The sequence below is a fragment of the Pipistrellus kuhlii genome, unplaced genomic scaffold, assembly GCF_014108245.1.
Source record: "Pipistrellus kuhlii isolate mPipKuh1 unplaced genomic scaffold, mPipKuh1.p scaffold_m20_p_8, whole genome shotgun sequence".
NCBI lineage: Eukaryota > Metazoa > Chordata > Mammalia > Chiroptera > Vespertilionidae > Pipistrellus > Pipistrellus kuhlii.
Window position 1 is genome coordinate 5921130 of NW_023425584.1, and position 19273 is coordinate 5940402.

The 19273-nt window shown below is 42.8% G+C and overlaps 1 protein-coding gene across 1 annotated transcript in view; it reads left to right on the forward strand.

Annotated features, from left to right (window-relative positions):
- The window catches only part of SLIT3 (slit guidance ligand 3), a 493393-nt gene that overhangs the window by 38726 nt on the left and 435394 nt on the right, over positions 1 to 19273 (forward strand). Inside the window, exons 2-3 of the mRNA XM_036424070.2 lie at positions 5663 to 5734; positions 11901 to 11972. Coding sequence (XP_036279963.2) covers positions 5663 to 5734; positions 11901 to 11972 — 144 coding nt within the window. The remainder of the gene's footprint in view (positions 1 to 5662; positions 5735 to 11900; positions 11973 to 19273) is intronic.

Genomic DNA, 19273 nt, shown 5'->3' on the forward strand with positions numbered 1-19273 from the left:
ACCACACACTGGCAAACATAGCAAGAAAGCACTTCTGCCTGGAGCTTACAAAGGGGCTCAGCACTCCCACAGGCCCAGAACTCCCTGGACAACAGATGAGGAAGTGTGACATCTTGGCCACAGTGGGAATAGCAAAGCCACTGGGAGTGCCCCCTTGCTTTCTTCAAGACATAGGGATGGGGAATTCTGTTCTGTTCTGTTCTTTTCTTTTCTTTTCTTTTTTAAGTCCGCTGTTAAACTGATGCAGTGGAAAGTGCTTAGACTCTAGTTGCAGATGGGCAGCATGATGTGATATAAAGCATAGCCTCTGCATCCACAGAGCCCGAGTTCACATCCCAGCCATTGCTGCTTATTGTTTGTCTGACCTCATGGCAACTTGTTTTTATTGTGATAAAATTTACTAAGTTGAGGTGTAGGTGGGAGAGACTAAACTTCAGTTTCCTCGTGTGAAAAATGGGATAATAATAGTACCTATCTCATAGGATTGCTGTCTGGATAAGAGAGAATGAACATAAACTAGTTAGCACAATGCCTCGTGGACAGTTTGGGCCCAGCAAATATCAACTCTTATTAAGGCTGATCTTCAGTATTTTTATCTGTTGAAGGATGACTAATACCTACCTTTTGGAGCAGTTGCAAAGAGAAGAAAGAAAAAAAGAATGAGGAGCTCCTGACTCAAAATGTTGCACTTGTCCATGTAGACTGCTATAACCAATAGTCACAAAATTTCAGTGTCTTAAGAGTTATGTCTTAAACATGTCTAACTCTAATGTGGGTAAATTGGGAGGCAGGGAAGGGAAGGTCTCTGTTCCATGCAGTCATTCAGGGACCCAGGCTCTTTCTGTCTGCTCACCGTGGGCTGGAGTCAGCAGATTCTTGGAGTCCTCCACTGGATCTACTGACTCCAGCCCAAGGTGAGCAGGATGTTTTATAGAACAAGGTCTGAAGGCAGTATATATGTTGCTTCTGCCAGTGTAATTGTGAGAATTCAGTTACATAGTTGCCCCTACCTGCAAGGGAAGCTGAGAAAGGTAATTTCTCTATATGCACCAGACAGACAGAAGAAACTGGTTTGGTTGGACAACTTGCCAATCTGCCACAATGTTGAATGAATAGCACCTGCTCATTGTTATTACTATATAATACCAGGGTGATTCCCATGGCACTATAAGCCCCACTTGGAGGGATGGGCAGCCCTAATTATGCAGCCTTCCACCTCAGAGCCTGAGAGCAGCACCAATTCTCACCTCATTCCCAGAATGACACAGGAGCCTTCAGCCCCTGTGAGTTATCCCTGACCATAAAGACCACACTGAGAGTTTCAAGGGTGGCAGGCAAGCCTCAGAAAGGACATGTGAGAGTCAAGAGAATGCATGTCCATTGTTAATGCTAAATTAAATATTTGGAAGGTGGCTTTCCTTTCTCTTTCATCTTTCCATTTTTTGCAAAACAAATCTTTCCAACACTTAATGGTGTAAGACATAGCACTCATTTTAGTATTCTCCACTACAGTTTCTGTGGGCAGGAACTCAAGGCTGTTTAGCCGGGTGATCTGGCTTTTCATAGTTCTAGCCAGATGGTAGCTGCAGCTGGAATCTCAAAAGTGTCTGCTCTTACATGTTTGACCTCTAAGCTAGAAATACCCAAACAGCCAGGGCTGGAGCAGCTAGGGCTCCTCAGGCATCTCCCTTCCTCTCTCCCCTCCCTCCCTCCCTCCCTTCCTCCCTCCCTCCCCCCTCCCTCCCTCTTCTCCCTCTTTCTCTCCCTCCCTCCCTCCCTCCCTCCCTCCCTCCCTCCCTCCCTCCCTTCTTCCCTCCTTCTCTCCCTTTCTCCCTCCCTCCCTCTCTCCCTTCTTCCCTCACTCCCTTCTTTCCTCACTCCCTTGTTTCATCTCTATCTTCCCTCCCTCTTTCACTCACTCCCCATAGTCTCCTGGTCTTTTCACATGGCAGCTCAGGATGCCAACGCAGTTGTTCTAAGACAGCCAGGCAGTCACTTATTGTCAAAGAAATCATTTGCAGACATGTTGTAAAACCACTTCGCTTCCCCACCCCACATCTAGACACTGTAACGGTTTCCCTATCCAGGATCACTCCAGATGGGACCATGCCTGCAGATGGTTCAGAACTCATCCTAGGCTGAGATCTGATTCCCTCAGAGGCTGAAGGCGAAGGCTGAGAAATCTAAGAGTCCATAGGAGCCTGGACTGGGACAATGGGGGTTGGGGAAGGATGGACACATGAAGTAGTGCAGCCTCTTCTCAGTGTCAGTTGAGTTAATTCCCATTTTTCGCCAGGCATGTTTGCAATTCAGGCTTCTGAGGTCTCACAATTCCAAAGTCTGCAAGTAGGAGAGAGTAGCAGAAAGCACGGAGGCTCAGAGAATTTAAGTGAATTATGCAAGCTCACAGAACTGGGAGTAGGGGTGGTGGACAGAGATTTGAACCCTGACCTGTCTCACCTCAAAACCCATGTGCTTCCTGACCTCCTCCTTGGCAGTCTGGCAGTATTGTATGGAGCAGGGAGGAGAAGCTACCATGGAAATATCCATGGAACTAGGTGTCATAGAAATGCTTCAATGAAGAGGCAGCGTGAGGGGCCACTTGTGCTGCCTTCCTATCAACCACAAAATGCCCCCTCTTTTCACCTGTAGGAAGATAGCATGCAAACCAAGTCTCTGAGGATCCCAAGATTCATCTCTAAGCTCAGAGTTTGGGGTGGGGTAGTCAGCTGCTCTTGGTGCACTGAAATTTCAGAGTGGATGTGGGGATTTTCAGTTCGACTAATTATAGAAACAATAGCTGCCGTGATTGAGTCTTTAACAAATGTCAGATATGCGCTATGCATGCATCATCTTATTTAACCCTCTTAAAAACTGTTGAGGTCAAGGTCATCACCCTCATTTGGCAGATGGAGAAGCTGAGCCTCCGAGATGCAGCAAACTGCCCTTAGGTCACTCATTATGTGGCAAGGTGAGGATTCACACTCAGGGCTGCTTGCCTCTGAAGCGCTGCTTCCCAGACACTGACCATCACAGTCCCCATCACAACCCAACCCCAAGTCCTCAGCATCCCAGCAGCACACTTTGTCCCCCTTCACATAATAAAGATTAATTGAAGAATATTGGTACCACAGCCACCGGCATTAGCTGCTGAGATACCATGCTGTGCCCCCGTAATGAAACCCTTGGTTGCATTGTCATATTCACAGTTTTTAGGGTCCCCAAACAACCATCCCAGTTGTGATCGGAGGTGAGAAAAATACTCAGGGCAATTATGGGCACGCACAGATCCCTGTCTGCATGCCGGTCCCTCATCTTTGCGTGAGCAACCCTTTTCTATTTCCCTGTGCAGTTCTTGCTCTTCCTTCATCAGCACTCACCTTAGTCTGAGGAGTGCACATGCTGCCCTTCTCATTGGTAGGCTAGTTCAGAAGCAACTATGCTATTTTAGATAGTGGAACACTGGATGGAGTGGGGAGTTCCCAGGTGAGGTTCCTCAAGGACTCGCTTCATGTTTATTTCAGTATTATTTCTGTATCAGGAGAGTAATCCCTCCCCAAACTTGGTTTTTCCTCCTGCAAAGTATGAGAATCTGAACATTGTTTCCTCATTCTTTTTATGCAATCACAGATCTCACAAGTCTCACTGAAGCCCAGCTACAGGGTGACAACCTCAGGACCTGACTGGGAAAACCAAAGAAATGCAGTGGTCCCTCCTTATCCACAGGGCATATGTTCCAGGCCCCCGTGGGTGCCTGAAACCATGGATAGTACTGAATCCTCTGTGTACTGCTTTTTCCTATACCTCATATCTTTTCACTCAAGGGAAGCACTTTATGGCTTTTCTTGGCATATCCAAATTGCCAGCATAATATTCATGCTTTGGGGGCCATGAGTAAGTAGAGTAAGGGTCACAAGCCCGGTGGTGGCAGGAGAACTGAGTTGGCTGCTGAGTGATTCATGGGCCAGGAGCGTTTATGCTGCACAAAGGGATGATTCACGTCCTGGGCAGAAAGGAGTGGGAAGGCGTGACATTCCATCCCACTACTCAGAGTGGTGCACCATTTAAAACTTATGCATTGTTTATTTCTGCAGTTTTCCGTTTAATATTTTCTTATCGCAGTTAACCATGGGCCACTGAAACTACAGAAAGGGATGCTGGGACTACTGTAGAGAACATGCAGATAGGAACCCATTACTGGAAAATGTCCTTTTAGCTGAATGTTCTGGAGGAAAGCAGAGCAAGATAGGTTACAGGTACCTTGTTGAAGCTCTAACTTGGTCAAAGCCCCGGAAAGTTTCTCATAAGGAAGGCATGGAAAATAGGAATTCATTGTTCAGCACTCATTATTAAGAATTAGAACATTATTGATGGTCCCTTTTTGTGACCAGTCTTCTGATGTAGTTTTAGTGAGCACATTTATATAGGTTTATTCTTGTCTTTGTTTTCCCCTAATCCTAGTTTCCTACCTCCATGGTACTCCCTTCTCCCCAACAGCGCCACCATAATGCTTTCAGTTCTCCGATGATGAATCCTTCTCTTTGGGACCATTTTTAGGATCTTAAGCCTACAAAGGTGGGAGTAATCCACGTAGCTATCTTTACCTAATGTAGGAAATTAGCAAAGTTACCTTAACTCTGTGTCAAGCACACAATCTACCTTATTGGGCTATGGCTGTGGTCGGCAAACTGAGGCTCGCAAGCCACATGAGGCTCTTTGGCTTCTTGAGTGTGGCTCTTCCACAAAATACGACGGCCTAGGTGAGTCTGTTTTGAAGAAGTGGCATTAGAAGATGTTTAAACTTAAAAATTTGGCTCTCAAGAGAAATTTCAATCATACCGTTGATATTTGGCTCTGTTAACTAATGAGTTTGCCGACCACTGGGCTATGGTGTTAAATGAGATATAGTCTTTGCCCTTGGGAACTTCTCAAACTAGGTGGGAAATAGACAAGTACCTGGCTAGGTATCAAAGTCAATTAAGATTCTTCTGGTTTCAAGTGATGGCAAATTTAACCCAAACTACTGTAAATTAAAATGTAAGAGGGAAGCGATAGAGTGGCTCCACGTAATCTCCAAATACAGAGGTGTCTGACTTCAGGCATGTGTGGCCCCAGAGCCTCGTAGGATAGCACCAGAAATCAATCTTTTTATCTCCTAGCTCTTGAAAGCTCTGTTTTCATGGGAAACATGGCTGCTGGCAGCGCTGAACAGCTTAGCAGCCCCAGTACAGAAGAGCCCACTGGGAATTTGAGTCATGTACGCATTCCTCAAACAATGACTTTGGTCAGAGGGGGCAAAGATGCCTATAATCCTGGCCTGGTGAGGAGCTTATCCCTGAAGCTGAGACAAAGGTTCAGCCCCACTTCTATGATGTGATCTGTGAGTTGGGGGTGGGGAGCTTCCAAAGAAAAATTTCTGACCTGATGAAGGGGCAACAGAAGCCAGGCAGCTACATATAACAAACTCTGCTGCAGACATAATGGATAGCTTATTCCATACAATACCCTTAAGGTTAGCTGGGCATGCTCAGGGGATATCATTAATCACTGGAATTGCCTTCTTCTTGACAAGCAACATCCCTCCAGTCCAAGCCAGTCTGGGTTGAATAGACTATAAATGTAACCTGAAAAAAATCTTACCCAAATTTTCTCTCCATTTCAGTGACCTGGACAGAAATAATATCACTAGGATCACCAAGATGGACTTTGCTGGACTCAAGAACCTTCGAGTCTTGTAAGTAGCACATTATTCTCCAGCACATTTTTTTTTTTTGTTCTTCAGCCTTATGAAAGGGTTCCATTGCCCTAATGTTATACCCCCTAGCACTGGGCAACAGGAATTTTCCATTCTGTGGCACAAAGCCTTTCATTAGGTACCAGGTTTTCACAGGAATCCCATTCTTTGTCTCCTCCCTGCTGCCTGGCTAGACCAATGGAAGAAGTCCATCCAGTGACAGGGAAAACAGAAGGCCATACGCGAATAAGTCAACATGCCCAGCTTCTAGGATGACAGCAATATCAGACTGACTAACCATTCTTCCCTTCCAAAGAGATGAAAATTTCTTCTCCAGCATATGCATTAAAAGAAAAATCAGGACAAAAGTTCTTTATCTTGTTGTTTAATGGAGAAATGAGAGGAGAGGAGGGGGAAGGAGGTTGGAGGGAGGGGGAGGGGAGGGAGCCAGACAGGGTCAGAGCCCTTGCTGAACACCCAGCTGTGCAGACAGGTAGCAGAATGGGCATTTGCAAAATGGGAGAGCAAGGAATATGAGGTCTCATTTCTAAATAGTTATCCCTCATCTCTAAGTCTGAGCTGCCTCCCACACATACCCTGACAGGGCCAGGGATTGAGCCTGCAACCAAGGTACATGCCCTTGACCAGGAATCGAACCTGTGGTCCATAGGCTGACACTCTAACCACTGAGCCCAACTGGCCAAGGCTGGAATTCCTTGGCTTTTAGGTGGTTGTCTTCTCCCTGAGCCCTTTCCACGATCTTTGGTCAAGATATATATGTCCACGTTTCCCCTTTTATAAGGACACTAATCAATTGGACTAGGGCCCATCCTAATGACCTCATTTTAACTGGATTACACAGTACAGACTTCATCTCCAAAAGAATGTTGAATACTGACACACTCCGGGGTAAGAGCATCAACCTTTGGATTTGAGGGGGAATACAATTCCACCCATTTAAATAAAAGTCTTTCTAATTCTCATAATTGCACAAATGATGCTTTTCGGTTAAACCTTTTCATGAACGGTCTGTTTAGTCTCCCTGCAGCTTATGGAGTATTACTTGTATAACACTGTTTTCCTGCTTGAGAATTAATAATGGTAATGATGATGATAAACCAAGATACATGTGGTACCTTCCACAGACCAAACGCTATGTTATGTAGTTATTAACCCCTACATGTCCAGGGGAAACAGAGGCTCAGATAGGTTAAGTGGTCCCAACTCCACAGAGCAGGTGACCAAGGGAGGAGGCATCAGAACCCAGAATGTGTGCTTTCTAAGCTCCATGCAGTGCCACTTGCGTTATAGGGAGTTTAGAAAACCAATAGTCCATGTGTTGTGTAAATGCACCGCTGATGAGCAAGCTGTTGCCTGAGTTTCCCTGAGCACCAGTGTGTGAGAACACTGGGATCCGAATGCTGGGCCTCCAGCCATCAGATGCTCTCCCATCGGCGTGCCCCCCAGTCTTCGGCCAGCACACTGCTCTCACCCTCCTTGGAAGGAAGACCCTAGCCCCTGCCATATCGGTCTTTTGCTCTAAGCAGTCATATGCCTGTCAGATGACTGACAGCCATGACAAATGTGTGTGCTCAGAATTGAGACTGGGACAGGAATGAGGGAATTCCAGTGCTCAATGTCAAGGTGTTTTTATTGAGGTATAGGCAGTAAACAACGTAGTTCCAGGTCATTTTGCTGCTTAACGAACAGACATTTAGCTTCTCTCATTTTTCTTCCCATTTCTAACCCCCTAGCATCTGTGAAAGATTTCCTTTCATACAAGTCAGAAATTTCACCTACTGCTTCATTTTCTTAGAAAGTCAAAAATAACCTTTGATTTTACCATTACATCAGAAATACTAATAAAAATTCCAATTTCCATATCTTTTCTCTGCAAATAGAAAGTTTAAAATAATCACATAAGATCCTGTTAATATCCTCCGGATGGTCTACATCATTCCTTGGACTGTAGTTTATTGGTACATTCTTCTTATTTTGTTTTCAGTTAATGGGTACAATCTTATTGTGATAAGCGATGCCAAAATCCTCTTCCTTCCCCCACATTATAGACTCTATCAATATAATATGTTTCATTATCTCATCAACTCAAAGGCAGTCCCATTCAAGAGGTCCATTATTGCTCTACAAAAATCAGGCAGGTGGGATAGTGGAAGTGCTTTCCAGCAGACACCAATAAAATACCCAGACATACAAACAATATTTTTCCTTAATCTTTGCTGTTTAGCAGAGTAACCTAAACAACTATCTTCTTTTGAAAAACGTTCACCCCACCTTGGTATATTCCCTGTATCTGTTTCTTATTTACAATTTATCATGAAACTAGAAAACACTTAATGGTCTTGAATAATTTGGTTGTGCCACCCATTTCCTAGCAGAATGGGTTACCATGGCGCTGGGAATGGGCAAAAGCAGAAAAAACAGAAAATGAGAACTTCGACCTCATCCAAAGGCAGTTTTCCCAAATAAGGTGCATTCAAAGAGAAGATGTAAGAATTGCCCTTCACAGTTCTTTCTCCCTTGGGGTAGGAGTAGGAAAAGGACTCTGCTGTGCTGTCAGTTAGTTCCCTTTCTCAATAGTCTGTTGCAAGAACTCTGCTATGACCACAATGTGGGAAACAGCTTTCTCCCAAATGGGGCTAATAAAGAGCCAAACTCCACCCAGCCATCATCCCATGGAGTGATATCCGATTCTGATCCAATGTTTAAAAAAAAATTACAATGCTGCAAATGAACACAGTCTGTGTCCTCCTAACTCAGAACAGACTGGAGCCATGGACGTTCCAGCTCTTCCTGGACCCCCTGACCCCCTATCTGGTCAGTAACATGAGGGTGATATCATTGGCTTTAGCACAAGCTCCCAAACTGGATCTCAGCCTAGAAGTGAGGGTTCACAGTTCATTGATTCATGAAATATTGATTATTCATTGAGCCCTTAAGTGCCAAGCATTAGGCTGGACTCTGGTAGACGTAGGAAGTGGATCTAGAAGGGGCCCTAGGTACCCTATCAGTCATGTTCCCAGCAGAAAAGAGATGATGCTCACACAGGACAAATGAGGAGAGCTGAATAAGAAATTACTTGCAAAGGTGTGGGAAGGAAGAGATGGTATTGTTCCCTGGGGCTAGTAGCAACCGTCTCTAAGCCTCAGGAGCAGTGGGATGAAGTGGTTCCCCTAGCAAAGGTAGAGACGGCCCGACAGGACCTGTGGTCTTGGGAAGAGAGGTGAAGTCAACCTGAGGTGAGTTGGCAGGGTGGGAACTGCGAATAAATCTCCTACCCTCACTCATATCCTTCTACCCTCCCATCTCCTGCTGGGGACTGCAGCTGGCTGAACCCAACAGGAAGCCAGAGTTGAGGAAGTTTCTGATGTGATGAAGCTGATGAAAGTTAGCCTTCCGGGGCCTCAGCAAAGTAAAAAGGGGCAGCTATCTCCACAGATGCATTTGCAATTGCCTCCCTCTCTTTCTGAAAGAGGCTGGCAGCGTTAGATTAATTAGTACAGAACTAAGATTCATCATGGGAGCTTGGAGTTTGACTCCTTCAAAACCCACTGGGTCTGAGACACTCCACCTCCCTATGTGGCTCCTTGTTATAATTGGGAAGTAATGACAACAAGCCACATGATGGATTGATTGATGGTAAAAACCCAGCTGAACAAACCACCCGTCACTAATATTGAACTGGTTCCCTGTTTAGCAAAATGTGCTAGCGTGAGTCTATTAGCATTCCAAGGCCCTCGTTGCCATATGGCGAGGTAAAAAAGGAAGAGAAGGAAAGGAAAATAACATTTATTAAACATCTAATTATACTCGAGATCCTGGGCTCGATAATTTATATACTTTGCTCCATTTTTATTTTTATTTACGTGATTTTTTAAAAATCCTCACCCAAGGATATGCTTTTATTGATTTGAGAGAGAGAGGAAGGGGGAGGAAGCAAGAGAAAGAAAAAACATTGATGTGAGAGAGAAACATTGATCGGTTGCCTCCCGTAGGCAGCCCAACCAGGGATCTAACCCACAACCTGGGTATGTGCCCTGACCAAGAATCAAACCCCCATGACCTTTTGATATACAGGATGACACTCCAACCAACTGAGCCATACCAGCCACGCCTCACTTATGAGATGTTTTTAACTTTCTTTTTCCTGTTTTACAAATGAAAAGAGTGAGTCTTGGAGCCCTTGACTAGATAGCCCAATGGCATTACCCTCAGCTGGTAAGAAGGCAGGAAAGGAGATCTAAGTCAAATCTGGCAAGCATATGAGAGTGAGAGTTAAGAGTCCTCCCGAACTAGCTGTGTGACTTTATACAAATAATTTCTCCCTAGACAAGTCTCTTAATCGCTCTGCTTCATTGTGTCCATATAAAGTGGGGAGCCTCTCAGAGGCCAGAAGTAGCATAAATGTATGAATCAGAATGGATGAGGACTGTGGCAAAGTGGGGAGCATGTGTCCCTTGCCTGACCCATGCTCAGTTCTGGCCAGTTGTTGATATTTGGACATGGGACAGCTGACTTCTCAAAAGGAGTTTCTGTGTGTGTGTGTGTGTGTGTGTGTGTGTGTGTGTGTGTGTGTAAGAGAGAGAGAGAGAGAGAGAGAGAGAGAGAGAGAGAGAGAGAGAGAGAGAGAGAGAGAGAAAGAGAAAATTCCTGATTCCAAAATACCCCTTCACTCAGAGTCTAAGCGAGAAACTTCATGTGGCCTAGACTAGCCATTTCTTTTATATAAAATCAGTATATGCTGTGGCCCTAAATCCTCTTTATTTTTCATCCATTCAATAAGCCTTTATTAAGAGGCTGCTGTCCAGGCAAATGTGAGGTCTGGGAGTATGACGATGAACCCTCCTGGTCCTTACACATAGATGGATTTGAAAATAAATATAAAGGCCCAAGTGTGAACCCTAAGAAGTTTGGGGTTTGCCCTGGCTGGTTTGGCTTAGTAGACAGAGCATCAGCCTGCAGACTGAAGGGTCCCAGGTTTGATTTCGCTCAAGGGCATGTACCAGTGGGAGGTGTGCAGGAGGCAGCTGATCAATGTTTTTCTCTCACGGATGTTTCTAATTCTCTATCCCTCTCTCTTCCTCTCTGTAAAAAAAATCAATAAAATATATATTAAAAAAAAAGAAGTTTGGGGCTTGGTGTGATTATGAAACATCTCAGAGGTGTCAGCGGTGGAAGCTGTCATGGAAGGAATCCATCTGAAGGAGAGCTAAGCCTCTGCAGGCTGCTCTGCCTTCCTCCTGCCTTGGCTTCATTGCTTCAGAGCACCCCTCCTCCTACCTGACCCCAAGGAGCTCACGGCCCATCCTAAACTCCACCCTCCGGAGAAGCACACTTCCATCCCTACTCGGTCCCGCTCAGCCACCAGCCCTGGATGGAAATTATGCAGTTTCATTGCTTCCCTTCCCAACCATCCTGCTAATCCTTTTTAAGATGCCATTTATTTTTTTTAAATTAGGGAAACACATGTTCCATTGTAAGCTCAATTCTTAGGATATGCCACATGCACGAACCTAATTCGCTTTAAGCAGAGTGTTTAGTTTTGTAATCACCTGCACCGAAGACTTTGGAGGTCAGCAGAGCCCATGGCTGGGAGCCCTCGCTTTTGCAACCATCACCCTCCTGATGGGCACGGGCAGCACTGGGAAAGGAGTTCCTGGCACCAGGCTGGTTTTCCTTCGTCACAGGCAGGTGTCCAACAATAGCCTCACCCTTTCCACTGGCTGACCCTGAGACAGTGAGCGAGCGGACAGGCCCTTTGTGGTGAAGTATTTTTGAATCCGCGCGGGAGGGAGCTCCGAGGGAAGAGATGCTGATTATATGTGTAGTTTTTTATAAGAAGCAGCTTTTACCTCTTCCTTTTCTGTGCAGCATCCTGCAGTGCTTGGGGGGACATTTGCTGAGCACATTCTTAAAATAGAGGCATGGAAACCAATCTGTCAGGTAGAAGTGTGCAGGCGGCGATACCCTGGTTACCGTGACACCAAGCTGGGATGTGAATTATCTTGTCCCACCGCGCTGGTCCCACCATTCTGATCCCAGATGGGGCCCCAGGGTCGTGGGATGACTATGCCTGCATGGCCTGCGCCTGGCCTGAGGACCCCTGAGCCCTTCTTGTCTTTGACCCTCACTGTCTCTGTGGTTCCAGGCATCTGGAAGACAACCAGGTCAGCATCATCGAGAGAGGCGCCTTCCAGGATCTGAAGCAGCTGGAGCGATTGTAAGTACAGAACAACCTCCTTTCTTGAAAAGTCATCTTTTTTTCTATATAATTGGCTTCGTTGCAACCTTGCTTAAAAAAAAAAAAAGTCTCCAATGTTTAAGAAAACGTTTGTTATTATATTTAAAGCACATTAGATGCATGTCACAGAGACACCGAGATTCATATAAACACTTTTTCTTTAAAAGATGCTCGAAGCAGCACCTGGGTTCGATTTTCTTTTTCTCAGCCTGGACCCTCTCTCGGTATTTGTCTGTGGGGCTAGTTCGGGCCTGCCTCAGCCTTCACTTTCAGGAAGGAAGGAAGCCCACAGTTAGTTCCCCATCATGGAAACCAGTGTCGGATACCCCCTCCTCCTCTGCACAGGTAGTATGCTCCCCAGTCAGGTCCTGCCCGCACTCCCTCTGCCCATTCTTCTGGGAGAGGAAGGACAGCACGTGGGCGGAGCCCCGCGGCGGGCCCATGTCTCTCTCTGAGTGTGCATTAGCTGTGTCAGGGAGCCCACACATTTCCACGGCAGAGCACATTGCCAGTGGTTTAAAAATAGGCCGAGGTTCTGACTGCATCAGAGCGGGAGAGGGAAAGGGGCAAGATGGGAGAGGGACGGAGCCTCCATTCGTTTTGTTGATGAATGCTTTTGCAGAAAAGTCTGGGGTCCCTTTGATGAGGGGAGCTGCTCAGATGGTTAAGTGGGCAGCTCCACCTTTCTTCAGTTAATCACATCTGGCAGCTCCTAACATCTGGATATGTGCTTTCTGCCCTCTGAGCAGGGATTGTCCCCAAGAGCACTTAGTCATGCTGGTGGGTGGCTCTCTTTCTCGCTTCCCTCCGCATCCCGGTCGGCCTGACATTGCAGCCTCCTTCTCCCGTAGTCGGATACAGCTGGGCTGCAGCAGCTCACCGCTCTGCCAGCTTCTCTGGAAGGTTGTTCCCTATTTACCTGTCCCGTTTTCAATTGCATCTCCAGAGATGGGCTTGGGAAAGGTGAGGTCTTGCCACCAACTCGTTAGCTTTGTGATCATTCTATCTGGGATGACAGGGGAATGGGAAGGGGTGTTACCCAGCAAAATCCATCACTCCCCCCTCTGCTGTGTAAATTGTCCTTTTTTTTTTTTCCTCTCTCTCTCTCTTCTGCTGGGTCAAAGGCCAGCGTATGTTCTGCTACTGTGGTCTGGAAATATGACATTTCTTTCTTATAAGGGAAAGTAGTTATAAAAGTAATGAATGTTGCCTCCATTTATGTTTTTATTTTTAAGTTTCTTAAAGCTTAAATTCTTCTCCTTGTTTAGACCAAGGAAAAACACGCCCAGGTATTTATTAGACCTGGTTTCTTTCTACAAAACATTCAACATTTCTATGGAAGGATAAATATACAGAGCTTGGTGAAAAGGCTAGCTCTCCCCTAGTCCTCTGATTAGAAGGATAAATAAATTTCCAATTCATTAATTTCATGGTTGTCAGAAGGGAGCTAATTGAATACCTTGGAAATGCCAGGAACTGTGCCGGTGTTTTACAGGCTGTTATTTTATCCCCACAAAATTCCTGCGAGGTGTCATTACCCTCATTCTACAGATGAAGAAACAGAGGCCCAGAGAGATGGAGCCAAAGAATGGGCGGGGGGGAGCCAAGATTCAAAGCTACATCTGTCCAACATCAAAGCCCACGTCCTTTCATACTTCCGTGCTGCAGACTTTAGATGAAGTGTGATCTTTAGCAATAGCCCTGCAAACAGCCTCCTGCATACCCATTTCCCTCAGGGGAATCTCAAAGAGAAGTTCTGGCCAAGGCACTCCTCCCTGGCTTGGTGATCATGGATGAAATTCTGCGTGTCCAGGGGCTAGAGGGGTTGCATTTGCAGGGTAAACCTGCCCCTTGCTCCACTTTGGCTTATTAGGAAGGTCAGGCTGGCTGCTGTACTAGATAAACCTTCAAATATCATGGCTTCACTAAGTGGAAGTTTACTTCTTATTCATTTTAAGTCCAGGAAGGGCATTCCTCTTTGCGGGGCCTCTCTCCTCCAAGGGGATTCTCAGGAACATGGTTTTCTCCACTCCTCAGCTCTGCCATCTTTAAACCTTGCCTTTTGAGGTACCAATGTTTGTTTGCATCAAGCCTGTAGAAATGAAAACAATATGAAGAATTGCACATGGAAAGTTTTCATGGGCGAGACCCGGAAGGAGAACATATCACTTTCACTCATACATGCCTTGGCCTAGAACTCAGTTTGAGGTTAGGAAAGATAGTTGAGCGATATGCCCAGCAACTAGAGGAAACTGGTTTGGTGGACAGTTAACCAGTCTCTGACTTACACTGCAACCAAGCAGAAGAAACACTTGGCCAGGAGGAAGAATGGAAGTATAGGCAGCTGACTAGTATGCCCAGCTGGAAAGGTACCCTCATTTAAGGCCTTTCTGTATTAATGAGGAATGTATGTGACATTATCCTGACTGGTGTTAATCTTGTTTCAGTTATTCAGTCTGACCCCACACAGACCTAGAGCTAGAGAATGGGAAAATACAACATCTGAAGAAGTAGATGGCTGATTGTACCATTTCTACCTCTCACTCCTGGCTTACTTTGTGTCCGTATATTTACTAGTAGATTAATCTTTATTGGTCATACTTTGAAGTACAGACTGGAAATTATATGGGTTTTTGATCATTTATTTCTTGAGTGTTTATTTTCATTCACAACAGTCATTACTGGATGGATCTCTTGAGTCCTAATGGGAAAGGAGAGACAGTTCTGTCCTGCGGATCTCAACTCAGAAGTCTATTCTCTATTTCTCGGTGAATGAATTCCTGCTCCAGACTGAGTTAGGTGTTCTTCCTCTCATAGCACGTGATTGTCCCTGTTACAGCACTTACCACACCATATTTTAATTTCCCATTTGCCTCATTATCTCTCCCTAAAACTATGACTATGTCGAGGTCAGTATTCATGTTCCACTCAGCTCTTAATCTCAAAGCCTTGCACAAGGTATGATAGTAAGTGCTTACAGAATATTTATCAAATACTTTTTTATATCAGTTTTTGTTTTATGCCAGTGATTCTGAATTGGGACGGATTTTTACCCATAGAGAACACTTGACATTGTCTGGAGATATTTTTGGTTATTACAGCTGGAGGATGTTATTGGCATATAATGGGTAGAGCTCAGGAATGTTGCTAAACATCCTACAATGGATAGGACAGTGCTCACTGCACTGAATTATCTGGTCCAAAATGTTAGTTGTGCTAAGGCTGAGAAACTCTGCTCTTTACCTTTAATGTGTCATGTAGCATCTTAGGCACTTGACATACTTCTTCTCATTTAATTCATCCAACAATATTATGAGGCTAAAGGTGATCATATCCTGACATGATATTATAAAATATAAAATTCAAAGCACTGCCTATGAAGTGTTATTTCTAAGTATGTTTACCCTAAACCTAATTTAGCTAAATCTCACTTCTGGTTTCCAGAAAGTGGACAGGATAGAGCAGTGGTCGGCAAACTCATTAGTCAAGAGAGCGGCAAACTGCAGCTCATGAGCCGCATGTGGCTCGCAAGCCAGTTTGCTGACCACTGGGATAGAGGAACAAGTTAAATGAAACTAAGAGGGAACAAATACGTAGAATGGGTCATTTTATAAGATGACTGCCCTGGCCTCTTCAAAAAGAATGCCATGAAAGACATATATGAAGGTTGTCTATATAGATAAAATAGACTTCACACAGGGTACATTATTGAAGAGAAAGAGGGATATTTCATAATGATAAAGGAGTGAAGACATCTAAAGGAAATAATGACAAAAGCAACCAACTGAAGAATAAACAGTCTTTGTAAGTGCATATGGAACTTTTATCGAATACTAGAGGCCTGGTGCACAAAATTCATGAAAGAGAAGGCCTTCCTTCCCTCAGCTGCAGGCACTGGCTTCCCTCTGGCACCGGGGACCTGGGCTTTGCTCTGGCTGCCATGAGGCACTCAGGACCATGGCTTTGCTCTGCTGGCAGTCACCTGGGGCCCGGGCTTCCCTCTGGCCCCATCTTCATGCATGATGTCCAGAATGATGTCTGGTCTAATTAGCATTTTATTATCTTTTATTATTATTATAGATAGTCTAGAAAGCAGGTCTCAACAAATATCAGAGGATTGAAATTATGTGGATTTTTTTCTGTGACCACCACAGAAATATTTAAGAAATTAATAAGAAATGATAAATATAAAATTTCAAATATCTGGAAATTGAGTAATATACTTCTAAATAATACCTTACTCAGAGAATATCACAGAAGAAATTTGAAGATATATTTTTATGAATGTTAATAAACATAAAATATATCACAATTTGTGGATTACAGTCAAAGCCATGCCCAGAGGAAAATGTATAGCCTTTTAGCTTTATTATTTATGTATGATATATGTTATATATAATACATATTTTAAAAGAACGAAGGCTAAAATTTTGATGAAAATATCTTAATAAGCTAGAGAAAGAACAAAGTAGAAGAAAGGAAATCAGAGCAGAAGTATATGAAATATAAACATATATATATATATATATATATATATATATATATATATATATATATATTAGAAAAACTCTAAGAAGTCAAACTTTTTAAAGTAATTAACAAAATTATAAGAACTGGCAAGACTTATCAGAAACAAAAAAGAAAGAAGACTAAATTACCAATATGAGGGATCAAAGGTGGGATATAACTTTGGATTTTACCAAGATTGAGATGATAATCAGAGCAGATTTTGGACAGCTTTATTTCAATGACTTAATGATTAAGTAAAATTGAGAGCTGAAAGAAGGAGAGATAGAAAGTTTATATAAACCGAGTGGCCATATTATTCATTATTCTGATCTCTGAATGCATAATAATCTAGCCACTCAGGGTATATCCTATATAATAAAAGGCTAATATGCAAATTGTCTCCTCCACCAGGAGTTTGACTAGCAGGTAGACTGGCCAACCGCCCATGTCCCCTCCCCCTGGCCAGGCTGGACAGACCTCCCCCATGCATGAATTCATGCACCGGGCTTCTAATACACACACACACACACACACACACACACACACACACTGAGTGGCCAGATTATTATGCTCAGAGATCATAATAATCTGGCCACTCAATGTAGTACTGTATCTAGTAAAGAAATTAAATCTTTAATTAAAATATTCCACTAAGAACATTGAGGCTCAGATAGCTTCACCAATAAATTCTACCTATATTTAATAAATATAAATTTAATGTAAAATCTATAAAAAAAAGAATGGATATTTGTCATTTAGATAACATAACTTTTATAAGAAAACCCAACAAAGTCATTTTAAGAAAAAAATATAAGCCGACCTATTTCATAAATATTTTTAAAAGTTATTAGCAAAATGAGTTTGGTGATACATTAAAATTATGTACTACAACCAAGTTTGGCTTATTTGAGGAAGGCAAAGTTGGTTTAATATTTGAAAGTCTCCCTTCCCAAATAAAAACATACTGAGTAACTAGGATAGCAAACCCAAAGACACACAGATACCACTACAATAAAACTAGTTGACAGTGTCCCAGGAAATTCCCACCCTCACCCCGAAGATAAGCAGGTAGGGGACAACAGTGTATGGTTATAAGACCATTGTGTTATCTCATCTGTGTGGGGGAAAGCAGTGGGAAGGCAACTGAAATTCTTAAGGCCCTGAGAACAGATCGCTTCAGTTACCAGTATGTTTTTACTGTAAAACACAGTGGTCAATCTGAGAGAAGCTGCCAAATTGGAAGGGAGTTTGATTAGATCCTGTTTACTGGACAAAGAAATGGCAATGTGATCATGGCTGTTAGTATTAGGAGTATTCTGGGCCCTATAAACTCTTCAAACTAACAAATACAAGGTTCTTTTTTTCAAAGAAAGGCCTAGCATTGAGAAGAACTTCCGGGAGTAGTTAATCAGAACAGAAAAATAGTAGAAATGAAGAAAAGAATGTATTGATGAAAGTGTTATAAATTACCAGAAGATTTATAATTTAGAAAATGCAAGGCCATGTTTTTCATTAGCTTGCAAAAGAAACCAAGAAGGAACTCTAAGCTCTTGAAGGTAGAAAATTTATCACTTTCCTACCCTTCCCTCATAAAACTAGAGGGAATTTCTTTTATTTAAGAAAAAAGCAACCAAAGGATTATGATTAAAGTTCATACAAAGTTTCTTTATAACGAAAATTAAAAAGAACAACAAACATAATAATCTCCATAGAAACAATGAAAACATGCAAGAAAAAGGCACTCACAAAACAGATGAAAACTATAATAGAATAAATAAAACTAGCTACATATTTTTAAGATAACATAGACTATGAAAGAACAACATAAAATCTGAATTTTAAAAACTCAAAAATTAGATGATTTTTTAAAAAGTAGGATTTGAAAGGAGGGGTGAAGAACTCAAGAAATTAGATATAAAAAAATCATGTCATAATAAATACTGCTGATATAATACTGGAAATGAACAAACTTGAAAGAATTATACTATCAAATTTTAGACTTACTATAAACCTGCAGTGATCAAGACAGTGTGGTACTGGTGGAATAATGGCTATATAAGCTAATGGAGCAGAACAGAGATCACAATAGACCCATTCAAAATAGTCAACTGAGTTCTAACAGAGGTGGAAAGAAAATTCAAAGAAAAAAAGAATAGTCTTTTCAATTAATGATGCTGGGACAACTTGAGGTTCATATATAAAAACAAAATAAAACAAAAGACAACAACCCTGAATTTAGATACAAACCTTACTTCTTCCACAAAATTAAATTCAAAGTGGATCATAGTCTTAAATGTAAACTATAAAACTTCTAGGATACATAAGAGAAAAATCTACATAATCTTTGATTTGGGGATGAGGTTGTTTTTTATATTTGTTTTTTTATGTAACACTAAAAGCATGAAAAAATAATACATTGAACTGTATTAAGATGAAACACTTCTGCTTTGCAAAAGGCACTTTTAGGGGAATAAAAAGACAAGCCACATACTGGAAGGAATTTTTTGCAAAACACATCTGATAAAGAACTTACATACCAAATATTCAGAGAACTTACAAAATTCAACAGTAAGAAAACAAAGGGTCCTAGCCCCCCAAAAAAGAAATGGGCAAAATATCTGAACAAGTACTACGCCAAAGAAGATATATAAATGGCAAATAAGCACATGAAAAATTCTCAACATAATTTTTCATTATGGTTATGCAAATTAAATGAGATACCACTGCACACCTATTAGAATGATTAAAATACTACAAACTGACATTATTAA